This window comes from Vitis riparia, chromosome 7 (assembly GCF_004353265.1).
Source record: "Vitis riparia cultivar Riparia Gloire de Montpellier isolate 1030 chromosome 7, EGFV_Vit.rip_1.0, whole genome shotgun sequence".
In the NCBI taxonomy this organism is placed as follows: Eukaryota; Viridiplantae; Streptophyta; class Magnoliopsida; order Vitales; family Vitaceae; genus Vitis; species Vitis riparia.
In genome coordinates this window covers 16,060,993-16,076,730 of record NC_048437.1, presented here as the reverse complement: position 1 = coordinate 16,076,730, position 15,738 = coordinate 16,060,993, and the positions used below count along the sequence as shown (strand labels likewise).

The following is a 15,738-nucleotide window of genomic DNA, read 5'->3' as shown; positions in this document are numbered from 1 at the left end:
AAGCTCCAAAAGTCATTGTATGGTCCCAAGCAATAACCTAAAGCATGGTTTGACAAGTTCACAAAAGCAGTTAAGAAGCATGTGTACTCTTAAGGGCAAGTCAATCATACCTTGTTCACCAAATTCTCTCCAAATGGAAAGATTTCTATTCTCATTGTCTATGTTGACAATGTTATTGTGACAGGGGATTATACTGAAGAAATGGACTGGTTAAAGGAAATTCTTGCTAGAGATTTTGAAATCAAAGACCTAGGAACTCTTAAGATACTTTCTAGGCATGGAGGTTTCTTGTTCGAGAAAAGGCATTGTGTTTTCTCAATGTAAGTACATCATGGACTTACTGAAAGATATTGGAATGTTAGGATGCAAAATTATAAACATGTTGTTGATATCACCCAATTGACATAGGGAGATATCAACGACTTATTGGAAAGCTCATTTATCTCTCTCACACAAGGCCTGACATAGGTTTTCCAATTAATGTTGGAAGTCAATTCATGAACAAACCCAATGAAGAACATCTTGAGGCAATTTATAGGATCCTCCAACACTTAAAAATGACTCCTGGAAAAAGAATATTTTTTTGACAAGAAACAAGTAAGGAAGTTGAAGTCTACCCAAATGTTGATTGGGTAGGATCAATTATAGATCAAAGATCAACCACTAGCTATTACACCTTTGTATACGGAAACTTGGTGACTTGGCATAGCAAGAAGCAGTTTGTTGTCACAAGGAGTAGTAACGAGGCAGAATGTAAGGCTCTAGCTCAAAGTATATGTGAAGCAATATGGCTGAAAAGATTGCTTGATGAATTAAAAATTTCAACAAAAGAACCAATGGTGTTCTATGACAATTCGGCTATAATCAATATTGCTAAAAATACTATTCATCGCGATAGGACTTAACATGTGGAGCTAGATCATCATTTCATCAAAGAAAGAGCTAAAGAAGGGATACTAAACTTGATTCATACACCCACACATCATCAAGCAATTGATGTGCTAATGAAAGCCCTTTCAAGAAAAAAGTTTGAAGAATCGACTTCCAAGTTGGGAATGATTAACAAATATTTCCCAACTTCAGGGCAAGTGTGTATTTCCAATTTAATTCTTAACTTTTAGGAATTAGTTTCCTAGTCTTTTGGGATTCTGATTTTATTGTTTTTATTTTATTTCCTATTTTAAATAAAGAGATAAGTAAGATTGTATTTAAAATCTCTAATTTAATTCAATCCACATATATCCCTTATTTTGAGGGATTGTTATTACTAGAATTATAGGGATTCAATGACAGGTCTTTTGTCCTACTTCTCCCATATGTTCTAGCTCCTTCTATTGTTTATAAAATAAGAAAAATTAGAGTTTTCCTCTCTCAATTTCATTAGTTTCCTTTGTAGGAGAATTTATACGTTCGTGAATTGTAGCTAGATTTAACTTTTTGTACTAGTATACATTTATCTGTCTTTTTTATCAGACTCTATATAAAGCGTCATGTGCTTTTTGAAAGAAGTTCTCATCCTTCTTTTTACTCAATATTTCAATGCAATGAACTCATTGTTTCTTTGCAAAATAAATAAATAAATAACTTTCATGCAGCCCAAAATGTCGGAGAGTCCATTCCACTTCAGGATTAGCCATCCTCCCCAAGTCGCTCAATAGGTCCTCTCTAATTTTTCATAACCATTATGGTGGGAATACCTAAGAACTCTTGGATAAGAGATACTTAGAATGGTGTTGAAGCACTTGATCCCAAAGCTTCACACCAGCCTGCATATCACAGGAGCATACCAACAAACTCATTCACGACCTTGCAAGTCTTCATATAATTGTGAGCATAAGACATTCAAGCCCTTTTTATCCATAATAATAAACCAGTTTACCCCAAATGTCCAACTCATACTACATAAGATAAAGCAAGTAAGAAAATAAGCAATGGCTTCTGTATAACTTGCACCTCAGAAATGGATAAAAATATAGAAAGACATCAAGCGAATCAATATGTTATTAAAACATGTAGTTCCAACAAAAAATGATACATACTGCACTACGCTGCTGATTCAGACCACCATTACAACGAACACGCAAATAACCATTACCCTCGAGAGGAGGAGCTGACAGATATGGAACAAAAAGATATTTTACAATCAGAAAATAATATTATTTACAAATTTATATTTGCTATGAAGAAGACCAAGACATAAGACATTTGGGGAGAGAGAGCATGGAGCGGCTACATACGGGGCCAGTCAGAACGTGGAGCTGATGATGGTCTCCAATCACCAGAAGCAGCAGTGCCCCAAAGATCATCCACATTTACCTGCTCGAGGACATTCAGAGATTTATGAAATATTCTTTTCAATGATCTAGGAAAATAAGATGATGATGAAAATTGACAATGAAAGTTAAACTAAGGTACATCCATAGGGTCTATAAAATTGCAATAAAATAAATGAATCTAACATTATTAATCTAAATAAATGCAAAAATACCGAAATCCATTAAGCTTGAAGTATCAAAAGGCTTGCCAAAATCCACATGTTGCGTTTGCAGGGTTATGTAATCCACAACATAGATAAGATGACAAGCACTAGAAATGTTGTTTCTTACTATCCTTAACAGGAAACCAGGAGAGAGAGTGTTCAAAGGGAGAGTAAAACTTTACACAATTTGAAATATTTTTCATCCAAGACCCTATTCTTATAGGTAACTTTGTTTTAGTTTATGTCAAACCCCACCAACTCCTTTGCCACCAAAGCCAAGCCTCAAGGACATGTTTTATCCAAAACCTAAAAGGATTTCTTCGGCTCTGAACCTCTGCTTCTGAGTACAGTTAATAATCCATAAATCATCAGAATTCAACTCAACTAAAAATGAAAAGCCTTACATTATGACTCAAAAATATGGGCTAGAGATTATATTCAAGATCATTACAACCTTCTGTTCATAGTAGGTTTTTTGACCTTTAGTTTTATTGTTATAATTGTCCAGACAGCATAATCATACTTTTTCCATTTTGAATATCTTCTAGCATAAATCTAAGGATCTGGAGAGAGAGAAAACTTTATCTTTTGTAGCCCATCCTCACATCTTCTCTCTCCTCCAGTTTCTTACTAAAACTAATCACTTATAAATCCAACTTGCGATCTGTAAGAACCATTAATCAGATATCAAAAACATTGAGCCAAAACAAGTTGATATGGTTGCTGAAGTCAGCATCCATGTAACTGATGTAAGCTACTGCAGTCCTAATTGCCCAAACCGATCCCCCAAAAAACACTGGATTCGTCTTCCTGCATGGATCTCACTGATTCAAGTTCTTCTAGTCAGGTTCTTCTTTGGCTAGGAGTAATGGAGTCACTCTAAGCAATCTCTTGATTCAGCCCTTCCAGAGGTTCTTCTGGATCCAATCAACACAGAGAGATGTTTGCCCAAATCCCATCATTCCTTATGTTTTCTTTTTGGAGGAGGAAGATGGTTTTATGGATCTTTTGCTGATTAAAGACATTGGTTTTAATGTTTTTTCTTTTTTTTTTTTTCTTTTAATTTTTCTTTTTTTTTCTTTTTTTTTTTGGTGTGGAATCTTGGTTTCTTGATGCCTTACTAGTTATTTGGTATTGCGTGCTTTTATCATGATTGTATTTTGGGTGTTTGTGAGAAGTTAGCCAAACATTTGCGGAGAAAGTACTGTCTAGAAAATCCATTTATTAGTTCCTCTCCAACTCAAAAAGACTATAAATGCAATCAGCCTGCTCCTAACTGAAAGTAGCATCTATGGGTGCATATTTCTTTGAGTCAGTTTATATCTTTCCTTTCAGAAGGCCACTTTTTACAGGAATTATGTCGTTAGCTAACAACATCAACAGTCTACAACAATGTTCTTGGGCAAGGCAATATGAAGTCAGGGTATAAGTAGAGTCAAGCAGATTATGCCCTGTCTGTGAGTGCTTTGCATGGAAGATTACTACTCTTATCATGAATGTGGATGACATTGTTATGTAGAGAATGATGATGTTGAAATGGGGAAGCTGAACACACAAAATTGACCAAGAAGTTTGAGATTAAGGATATGGGAAGTTTTTTATACTTACTCAAGAAGGTTAAAGGGTCTAAGAAAGACATATTTGTCTTGTGCACAAATTTTCTATCAGACACTTAAAAAGTGGGCACGAATATGCTAAGATGCATGCCTTTCAATAACAGGATCATTTACAATTACCATTTGTATGAAGGCATAGAGATAACCTCTTGATAATTCAAGACAATGCTAGAGGCTCATGGAAAAGGGTTAAGTTGTGTGAAGTCTAATTTTTATTTAAAGGGTATTTTAGTAATTCTAGACATGTATTTGTTTGCCCTAACTTTCTCATTATATAAGGGATTATTAGGATGACCCTTTTTAGGGTAGGGGTGTGTGATAATAGAGGAGTGGTATTAGGCCTAAGATCATCTTGTATTTGTCTTTCTGATCATAGTGGAAATTTTGCAACAGCAAAATAGATGTAGCTCTCACATTGAGTGAACCACTATAAATCTTGTGTATTTTCTGTTTTTATGTGTTATTGGTCTCGTAAATAGGGATTTTACCTTAATAAAAAGTTGATCTATCTCTCTATGATTAGGAAATTTATGTGTAACAAAAGAGGTGCATATATTGAGGTATCGTATAGAAGTTCACGATACCTGAATTTAACAGCCTGTAAACTTCTCTCCTGCCTTTGTGTCCTTGAGTTTTAAAAAAAGGGTCGCTAATATCTATTAAAAAAGGCCTACGATGTAGGATAATCCTAAAGTGGTTACTTCAATCAAATAAGGGTGAGCTAGAGTTTCACCTTTTTTAGAATTTAAGGAAGGGAATGAGGAACTAAGCAACAACAAAGAAAAAACAAAATTAAGAAGAAGAAATAGATTTGCAAAAATTAAAACAGAAAATAAAAACCTTAAAATTTCACCAAAGCCTTTTAAAAGCCTCACCTAGAGAAAAAAAAAAAAGAATGAATATACCTTAAAGTTCTACAAACACCTTTTAGGAGCCTCATTCAAAAGAGAAGATAATAGAGTTACGTAAGTAAATCTTGCAAAGTATGCATTATCATCAATCTATTCTATAAGCCTCAAAATATAGAAAAAAACTCATTGTAAGAAAATTCCATCAAAGAAAACTTTCTAAATCTAAATAAGACTCATATAACCAACTACCACAAACTTTGACTCCAAAAAACCCAAATGAACAGAGTTGTACCCTTGACTTAGTCAATTTAGGATTTCTTTGTTCCCTTTCCCTCTTGTGAGGAAACCTTGAAAGGTTTTTTTTTTTTTTTTGATACATAAAGGATAAAATTGTATTAAAAACCCGCCAAAGCAGCGGCTTAAAGATTACAAAGAAAAAAACACCCCCCACTCCCTAGCTAGATGCCAAGGACGTAGGTGCAGCCTGAACCCCACCCTCAACGGGTTCCCACCCAATCAATAAAATCAACTAAAATCGAAGTACCATATTTTATAAACAGTTTCATCTCCGACCAAAGGAAATATACAAAAGAATTCTTAAGTCTTTGGATTGACAACTCTTCTTCCTCAAAGGCAACTTTGTTCCTTGTCTTCCAAACCGTCCAAAAAAGACACAAAGGGTTTGCTCTCCAAACTCCCTTCCTTTTTTTTTCCCACAAAAGACCCATCCCATCTCAGAAGCATCGCCTTAACAATGGCCGGCAGCACCCACTGCACCCCAAAAAGAGAGCAAAGCAACGCCCAAAGAGTCCTTTCCATGGCACAGTGGAGAAGAATGTGATCTATTGATTCTTCGTGCCTTTGACAAAGGTAACATCTGTTCGCTAAAGGTCATCCTCTCTTTTGAAGTTGATCCAAGGTAAGAGCCTTTTCCCACGTTGCTTCCCACCCAAAAAAACTCACTCTAGGCTGCACGTAAACTTTCCAAATGGCCGACGAAGGAGGAAACCTTGAAAGGTTCATCCCCATCAATCTCTCATTCTGTAAATAAGTTCATTTAACAGTAGAATCATAAACAGGCGCAAATTAGGCAGATGCAGTAACTGATTGCAGATCTTCTTTAGTTATTGAATTTTTGTTGGAGGTCACCTAATACATCACCAAAGTAAGAAAGTCCTCTTTGTTCACTGTAGTGCAAAGGCAAAGTTTAGAGCAATGAGAGATGGAGCAAGTGATATGTTGTGTATGGGAAGTTTATTAGGGGGATATGCATCTGATGTTTTAAAAGGCTAGAGGTGGCCTTGACATGTTTTGCCCATAAAAAGTGAGGCATAAGCCTCAAGCAATGAGGTGTAAGTCTCAACTTAAACAAGAAATAAATATAAATAATCTAAAAAGGATAAAAATACTAATAAAATGACATAAAAATTATAATAATAAGAAAACAACTAAACCCATAACAAGAAAATTAACCACTTTCTCTTTCCAATATTTTCTAATTTAGTCCCTTTCTGTCTCCCACAGTCCAACTCTGTCTAATGGCTCCATCAAATAGCCTTCAGCACCATTATCACTATCACTAGTAGTAGGATCCTCCAAAGAATCAGTTCTATCATTCTCCACATCAATGTCAATCCAAGCAAGCTGCAGCAAAGTCCAACAGCTCCTCTTCTCCAACAGCACCTCTGTTTCTTCTTAATTATTATTTTTTTCCCCATCTTCTTCTTCTTCTTTTCAATTATTTTCTTTTTCCTTCTTCAACGGGTTGAATGAAAGATAGCTCATCAGTTATTTTTCAAAGGGTTTAACCAAGACCCAAGACAGACATTTCAAAGTACAAAACACACTAAAACATTGCATATTTGAGGAAGCACACTTCAATAAGGTCGTATCAATGATAGTAGAGCAATCAAATAAGATAAAGATATGTTAGAGAATCGTATTAGGGATGATGATGGTAGTTTTGAAGACTATTTGACAATGTTCTAAAAACTGGACCAGTCATTGAATCGAAAAAGTTCCCGGTTCACAGTTTATTAGTCGGACCGGTGATTAAACCGCAATCGAATTGATGATATCATAAATGCATAAATTATATTTTAATAAAATTAAAAATAATTTTAAAAAATCAATATGTATATATATATATATAATTAAAAATCAATGATATTTATTTTTTTCATCTTTTATATAAACATAGTAATAATTTAAATTTTATTAAATAAAATATGCATAATATTTAAATATGAAAATGTAGGCTGAATATTGAAGAAAATATATATAAATAGATAGATAGATAGATATTATTTTATGTTTAAAAGAGATTAGATTATTTTACTTGTATTGAATTTCTGAAATAACATACATATTGTATTCTTTAGTTTCACAATTTTAACATCATTAGATAAGTAGCAAAGTGGTAGTTCTATATTACCTTGAACCTTTAGTCCTAAGGTTCAAGTCCTCCTATTGCACACTTTAAATCCATTTTTGCAACAAAAGAAAACCGGAACCAGATGAAGCATGCACCAGACCGGATCAAGGTCCGGTTGACGGTCTGACCAATTCAACCAGTCGGTCCGGTCCAGTTTTAAAAACGCTACTATTTGATGGGGCAATGAAAAAGGGTGGGATTTTGGAAAAGAGAAAGAGGACCCAACTTAGAAATATAAAAATTACAACAATTAACTTTATTATTATGAATTTTGTAGCTTTCTTATTATTCTATTCTTAATTTACATTAGAATGTTATCATTTTTGACATTTTCTTCTCTATTGTTATTACTGTTATCTCTTCTTTTTATGTTTAAGTTGATGCTTATGTCTTGTTTTAGCTCAAGGCTTACATCTCACCTCAAGACCACTTTTAGCCTTTTAAAACATTGCCTTAAGCCTATGACTCAAAGCTACAACTCAGTGCCTCCCCTTGAGGCGGACCTCAGGGTGTGTACCTCAAATACCTTTTAGAAAACACTGTGCACATCCTGAATATAATTCCTACGAGGCTTTGTTATGATAATAAAGTTGCCATCAATATTGCAAATAACCCTGCTCAGCATAACAAAACTAAACATATTGAGTTTAATAGGCACTTCATAATGAAGTTAAATTCTGGCTTGGACCTACGATCAACTTGCTGATGTTTTGACAAAGGACTAAAAGGGCTAATTTTCATATTATTCATGGCAACCAGGGTATTCATGACATACACACCAGTTTAAAGGGGAATGCCACCACCATCATATTCTTTTACCAGTAGTTTTTTTGCTCTTTACTGTGTAGACAGATTCCTTTCGATATAAACATATAGAACTGGAGATAGAACCCTAAGCTTCTCTCTTCTTTCTATGTTATGTACATGATGCAATCCATCTGAACATCCATAGGAACTGTAAAACGAGAGACAATTGCCTATGGGAAGGCTTGTTATCAAAACAAAAATAATCATTAGATGATAATCATCTAATAAATTATCACTACTAAAAACTGAATGTAGTGTGCATGGGAAGAATCAATATCGAGTTGATCATGCTTATCCAATCAATACTCCAAATGACTAGTGATGATGTTACAGTTAACAATAGCGAGTAAGTGAGAATATGATTATGACACAGTATCAGTCCCATTCATCAAGTTCAGACCATGACCAAGCAAAGAGTTCTAGGTGCATCTGAAAGTTCGTGTCTAGCCATGCTTTGGATGTAATGTCAAGTGTCAAGACCAGTGTGTATTATTCTTGCTGGTGTCTCATTATAAGAAATTATGGTCTGTGGTTGAATGGTTCTGATGAGCTGGCAACAAAATTACATGATAAAACATGCCCAGGCAATGGAATAGAAAAGTTAAAGAGCTGGAAGAGAGTCTGAGCAATTTTGTTAATTTCAAGCCGAACTTGATAAAACTAAAGTTGGGTTTTGTCAATTAAACTCATTTCACATGTTGCTAATGTAAAAATCTCTATCCCCTTTGAATTCACAAACTATTCTAAATCCATTCCTAAGCATAAATAATTACTCATTTCAATCTTCCATGCGTCTTGTATGCTGACAACAGTCAACATAAAATGTTGGAAGACTTGTGACTGAATATGGGCCTAATCACACATATTTCTTTCTATAATTACTCTTGTATGGTTATTTGTGTTGAAAGTTTGGAATTTACGACTTTTCTCCTTTTAGGACTCTTCTTGTACAACTGTAAATTAGTTGGGATTTTTCTCCTTTTAGGACTCCTCTTGTTTAGCTGTAAATTAGTTGGGATTTTTTTCCTAGTAGGACCCAAATGAGTTACGAGGAGATTTGAATTACTGTATATATCAAGAATTATACTTTCCTATTATATATATATATATATATATATATATATATATATATATTCTGGTGTATCTCTTGATTTTTGTGAAAAAGAATAATTCAGAATTTCAAATGGTATCAGCGCCAACTCTAGATTATCTATGTATATATATATTTGTGAAAACAAATAATTCAGAATTTCACATGGTATTATAGCCAACTTTGGGTTATTAGTGTATTTGTTGAAAACCTTGAATACTAATTGTCCTTATTTGTCAGATGGTCACATCGCTGTCCTTGGAAGGCTATTGCACAAGTATTTCAGGAGTTTTCCTTGTTTACTCGATTTGTGGTAGGAAATGGGGAAAGAATTCAATTCTGGGAAGATTTGTGGTGGGGGGACCAACCTTTGGGAACCCAACATCCAAGACTATTTAGAGTAGTCTTGGATAAAAATATTCTTATTTCTTCAGTTCTCGGTTTTACTCGTCCTTTCTCTTGGAATTTTGATTTCCGTCGTAACCTTTCAGATTCTGAGATAGAGGATTTAGAAGGCCTCATGCGGTAACTTGATGGATTGCATCTATCTCCTTCGGTTCCAGATGCCAGATTTTGGCCACTATCTTCTTCAGGGCTTTTTTCAGTCAAATCTTTATTTCTAGCATTATCTCAATTTTCCTCAGGTTTTCCCTTCTAAGTTCGTTTGGAATTCTCAAGTCCCTTTCAAAGTGAAGTCCTTTGTCTGGTTAGTGGCACACAAGGAAGTGAATACTAATGACATGCTACAAGTGAGAAGACCCTACAAAGCCCTTAGTCCTGATATTTGTATTTTGTGCATGAAGCATGGGGAATCAGCAGATCACCTTTTTCCTTCATTGTTCCTTGACGATTGGGTTGTGGCATAGATTATTTCAGTTAAACAAGACGGATTGGGTCCCCCTGAGGAGCATTTTTAACATGATGTCCATCAAATTTAATGGTTTTGGTTCATCTAAGAGGGGGATAGTCTTGTGGCAAGCTGGGAGCATCGCTCTAATTCGGGTTGTGTGATAGGAAAGAAACGCAAGGATCTTTGAGGATAAAGCAAGGAATTCAGAGTATCTTTGGGACTCTATTGTTTTCCTTGCTTCTCTTTGAGCTTTCTATTCCAAGGTTTTTAAGGGGACTCTCCTTAATGTGTTACAACTTGATTGGTTAGCGGTGTGTACTCCATAAGGATTGGTCCATTATAGAGAGTTCTCTTGTTTTACAATGTAATTTCTTGTAGTTTAGTTTTCTTTGGTGGGAGGATTTTTCATCCTTCTTATTGTACTTCTTTTTTTCTATCTATATATCTCTATGTCGTTTCCAATCAAAAACAAAAAAAAAAAAAAAAAAAATTGTCCTTTTTTTTTTTTTTTTTTTGGTGGTGTTTTGATTTCTCAGCCTTCATTGTCAATTTTTTTCTGATTCAAACCATAGTCCTACCACCAATTCTACCAAGACAACATTCAAAGCGCCATTAAGCCAAACTACATAACCTCCAAGCTACTTACTACCTTATCGAGAAGAATTATCTTCAAAGGTCCCAATTGGTGCGAACCTTCCTAAAAGGTAGAGGAAATTTGAGTCATTTAATCGGCACAAGACCAAAGCCTAGAGCTCCAAAATTTCACAACTAGGATGAAGAGGATTCCATATCATGTCTTAGTTATGGAATTCAATGACCCTTGAAATTAGTGGACCATGTATGTTTTTTACAATGACTAGGTAGATTTGGGAAGCTATCTGACAAACCTATTCAAGGGTATGAGATTCTGCTTAAATTTTCGAAATCAAGGTGAATGTTTCGGCCACAAAACAAGGAACTAGATCTGTAACCAAATATGTCAATATCATGAAGAATTTGTGGCAGGAAATTGACTACTACTAGAACATTCAAATGAAATGCATTGAAGATGCAATAATGCTCAAAAAAATTGTAGAAAGAGAACGAATTTTTGAATTTCTTACTAGGCTCAATATGGTGTTCAATCAAGTGCAAGTCCAAGTCCTAGGAAAGAGGAACTTCTATCCATGAATGAAGTCATCTCCATCGTTTGTGCTGAAGAAAATTGAAGAGGTGTGATGCTCAAACTATCTTCTATTGACGGTTCTGTAATGGTTGCTACAAAGGCAAACAAATTCAGCCTGATCTTGTTAGAGAAACTGGGCATTCTGATGGTTCAAAGAATCCCAACCATGAAGAACTTTGATGTATCTATTGCAAGAAGCCTCGACACACCAAAGATAAGTATTGGAAACTCCATGGAAAATCTCAGAACCAATATTGGAATGGGGAAAATAAAGCATGGCAGCAACACAGTCAAGCAAATATGACAAATTGTGAAGGAGGCCCTCAAGAAAAATCGAGTTTCAACAGTGAAGAATTTGGAGACCCAACAAGGAAAAGATAGAAAAACTGAGAATTTTTTAGGTATTCTTGATAAACAATCGGCTATGTATTCTTTGGCACAAACAGGCAAGCCTTCCATTTCTCATACTTTAAGGACCTCAGATTTGTCCTTCACTGACTCTTGGGTCAATGACTTAAGAGCCACAAAGCATTCCTCATATTTGCTTAGGCATTCCTCATTTAGAGTTCTTCAAACTATATTTCTTTTGTTATTTAAATCAATGGATGTAAACAGTTCCCATTGTGACATATGTGAATTTGCCAACCATCAATGTGTTTTGTTTTCCTTAGTACCAAAACTTCCCTACATTTGCTTTGGTGCATAGTGATATTTGGGTCCATCTTGAGTTTCAAATGTTTCTGGTGCTAAATGGTTTGTGTCATTTAATAATGATTATACAAGGGTAACATGGAAACAAAAGTCTAAAGTGAACAATATATTTCCCATATTTCATCCCATGGTTAAAAATCAATTTGGGGTTTGTATAAAAAGGGTTACAACTGATAATACAAGGGACTACTTCAATCAAGTTTTGTCCTCATACTTTAAAAAGAGGGGATGATTTATGAGTCATCTTTTATTGATACACCCAAACAAAACAAGCTTGCTGAAAGGAAAAATGGTCATCTTCTTAGTGTTACTCAGGCATTATTGTTCGAAAAACAGCAACACAAATCTTATTGGGGGGAAGTTGTTTTAATTGTTGCCCATTTTATAAACTAGGTTTCATCTAGAGTCTTAGGATTCAAAAGTCTCAAGGAAGTGTTTGCAAAATTCTTTCCTAATTGTCATACCTCCTATACATTAAGTCTAAAGGTTTTTGGTGTGTGTCATTTGTTCACATTCATACACATAACTGTTAGATCCAAAGGTTATGTGTCTTCAAGTGTCTCCATGCACAACACTTGGAGTATTGAACTTTTCTTAGAGGATATAGTTACTTAGTGAAGTAAAAAGCAACCAGTGGTAGCAAGATCAAGTGTCAAGGCAAAGTTCTAGGCAATAAGTCATGGAATTTGAGAATTGTTATGGCTTAAGATTATTTTAGATGATCTTAAAATCAAATACACATGCCCTATGAGACTCTATTGTGATAATAAGTCTACAATCAACATCTAGCATGACTGAAAAAAGTATATGGAGGTAGATCAACATTTCATAAAGAAAAAACTTTATAGTGGTCTTATTTGCAATCCTTATATTGGGACAAGTGGCCAACTTGCATATGTTTAAACTAAAGGGTTGGCTAATACCACATTTCAAGGAATTATAGGAAAGCTAGGAATGAGGAATCTCTATTCACCAGCTTGAGGGGTAGTGCTGAAAGTTTGGGTCCTACAATTTAGGATTTTTCTCCTTTTAGGACTCTTCTTACACAATTGTAAATTAGTTAGGACTTTTCTCCTTTTAGGACTCCTCTTATACAGCTGTAAATTAGTTCGAATTTTTCTTCTTGTAGGACTCTTCATGTACAATTGTAAATTAGATGCTAGAAGATTTGAATTGATTTGAATTACCGTCCATCTCTTGATTTTTGTGAATAAGAATAATTCAAAATTTCACAATTGAATAGTTGTGCATGTAACAACTATCTATATAGTTGTTTAATTGATTAAAAACAGGTCTACAATTAGGCTATAAAATCTGTAATTAGGCTAGGAATATCTTCCTTATTTATCAATTTTTTTGTTTTTTTGTGGCCATTAACATTATTTGGTCAAAAATTCACACCCAGAGCTATTTTCCATGATTTATCATGAACTCGAAATTAAGAAAAAGAAAGCAAACTGCTGTGTCAAACTAACCTCCACTCTGCTGTTGGAAGAGTTGGGACCAAAGCTTAAGAAAAAGACACTGCAGATCAATAGGATGATTAATGACACTGAAAACCGTCCTATGAATCCCTTCACTCCCCAACTCAGCTGCTTCAGCGGCTGCCTATACCCATATCTCCTTCGCAATGCATCTCCAGCCCTACCACATTAAGAGGGACAGAGAGAAAAAGGGAGAGAAATGCAGATGTTTTAGAAAGTCAAAAGAGTTCTACACTCGTTCGGTTGCTGAGAAAAGAAAGCGAGAAAGGGGAAAAAACAAAAATACAAAAACAAAAAAACAAAACAAAACAACGAGAGAAAGAAAATGAACGAGTCTGAATTTCTCATCACTTGATCGAGCCAAACATGCTAACATTCAGCTTAGATCAGATGAAATTCTACTTTTATTCCCAATTCCTAGCATAAGATGCAGAATTAAAATTTTAAAAATATATATATATTCCTTTACTTTTCCCATTTATCCCAGCAACCATAGAGAAGCAAAAGAAAGACAGAGAGACAAGAAAAGAGTGAGAACGAATCAACATCTTTTCAGAGAGAAAGTGTTTCACGGTCGTTTGGTTGCTGAGAAAGTGACAGAAAGGGGAGAAACCCGAAAAAAACAAACAAACAAACAAACAGTTTCCATTTACTTGTTCGAGGATCGAGCAATGTACAAACTTTCGCCAAGTTGAGACGTATTCTCTCTCCATTTCTAATTCCTCCAATTAAAATAGCATAAAAGGCCAAAATTCAAACCAAAAAAAAAAAAAAAGAGAAAAGAAAGAATTGCGCTGCTTCACTTTTGATTCCTCCGCATTCAAAGACACAGAAAAAGACTTCCAGAGAAAAAATGTACGTGTTTTAGAGAGTGAAAGAAAGCTCCAAGCTCCATTTGATTGCTGAGAAAGCGCGACAAAAGCAAGAACTAGAAAACCAAAATTTCGAATCCTGAAGTCCTCATTACACATCGGAGCCAAATACAAACAATTTTAGCTTCCAATTTCTCCAAATCAAAACAGCATAAAACGCAAGATTTAAATAATAAAAAATCGAAAAAAAATTATATTTTCCTTCAATTTTTTCCCACTCTTTCTAACAAAACCAAACAAAAAGAGAGAAGAATTTAAAAAATAAAAAATAAATAAATAAAAGGAGTTTTAGAGAGAATGCGATTTACCTCCTCATTTTTTTAATTGACTTTTCCTCTCTTTTAAATTTGGATCTGATGTGCCGAAGCAGAGAGGAGACATGCAGACATAAACATTAGTTGTTAATGAGTTGACTCACTCTAGAATCACCCAGCAAATAATCACTATAGTCACAGGCGCCTTCACGGCTTAGGATGAGAGTCATTTTGTCGGCCGAGATTCCATTTAAGTGGGACCCATACATGCGACTGTCACCACACGACGATTTTTGTTATTTATTTTTATAGGCTTTTCTATTAAGTTGGTCATATTTTAAGCTTTTCCCAAAAATTATTACATAATAACTCTTTTAGAAAACAATTCTAAAAACAGTTTTTTATAATAATTTATAAAAACTATTTTCTGATTTTTGTAAAGTTAAAGTCATATTAAGTGTTAAAATCTTCCCTCTTGTGAATTAATTTGACTTAAATGCATAGTGGTGTTTAAGAGCTTAGACTCATATTTTATTCATCTCTCTCTACCCTTTTTTTGTGTAGGATGGTGTTCTTCAAATGTTTTAAGGAGAAGACGGTAACCATTCTTGAAGATGATAGTGAAGATTTTGAGGAATTGACTACCTTATCAATGCATAAGTCACTTACTGACCTTCAATATTTGTTAATGTCAGTGACAAAGGACCCATTACACATTTCTTCCTAGTCCCGAGTTGCATCTTGCTAGCTTACAAATATTAGCAATTCAAAACTCAATAAGGTGAAATTCGTTTCTAATGTTCTGCTTTTGAATTCCTCTCACCCAACTACTATCGAAGTTCATGATGAATTTGGATTATTAGGTTCTTGTGTTCGTGACAGAGAAGCCAAATGGGGAAGCTCCTTCAAGGTACTTGGGGAATCTTTCTTTATTAAAGGATATTGGAAATGGGTAGAGGAGGTATTGGGTCGACATGGACCATTTCTTAAATGATGCAAGCTTTATGAAGCTATTCTTGCATCCCTATTCAACTACGATCATCATGCCTCTATGATTAGGGCCTTTTGCGAACATTGGTATCCTACCACTAACACCTTGCATACTTCCATTGGAGAGGTTTCCAT

The 15,738-nt window shown here is 34.7% G+C and overlaps 1 protein-coding gene across 2 annotated transcripts in view; it reads right to left on the bottom strand.

The window, feature by feature from the left end:
- Window positions 1-14,788, bottom strand: part of LOC117918705 (O-fucosyltransferase 1-like) — a 36,838-nt gene extending 22,050 nt beyond the window's left edge. Inside the window, exons 1-5 of one of the 2 annotated variants that reach the window (XM_034835541.1) lie at window positions 14,347-14,557; window positions 14,141-14,202; window positions 13,479-13,647; window positions 2,238-2,316; window positions 2,040-2,110 (exon numbers count right to left, since the gene is read on the bottom strand). In XM_034835541.1, the coding sequence (XP_034691432.1) occupies window positions 2,040-2,110; window positions 2,238-2,316; window positions 13,479-13,647; window positions 14,141-14,202; window positions 14,347-14,382 (417 nt within the window). In that variant the 5' untranslated portion in view covers window positions 14,383-14,557. Of the gene's footprint in view, window positions 1-2,039; window positions 2,111-2,237; window positions 2,317-13,478; window positions 13,648-14,140; window positions 14,203-14,346; window positions 14,558-14,667 lie in introns of those variants that run through there. The other variant, XM_034835542.1, reaches the window with a different exon arrangement.
- Window positions 14,789-15,738: the final 950 nt, after the last annotated feature.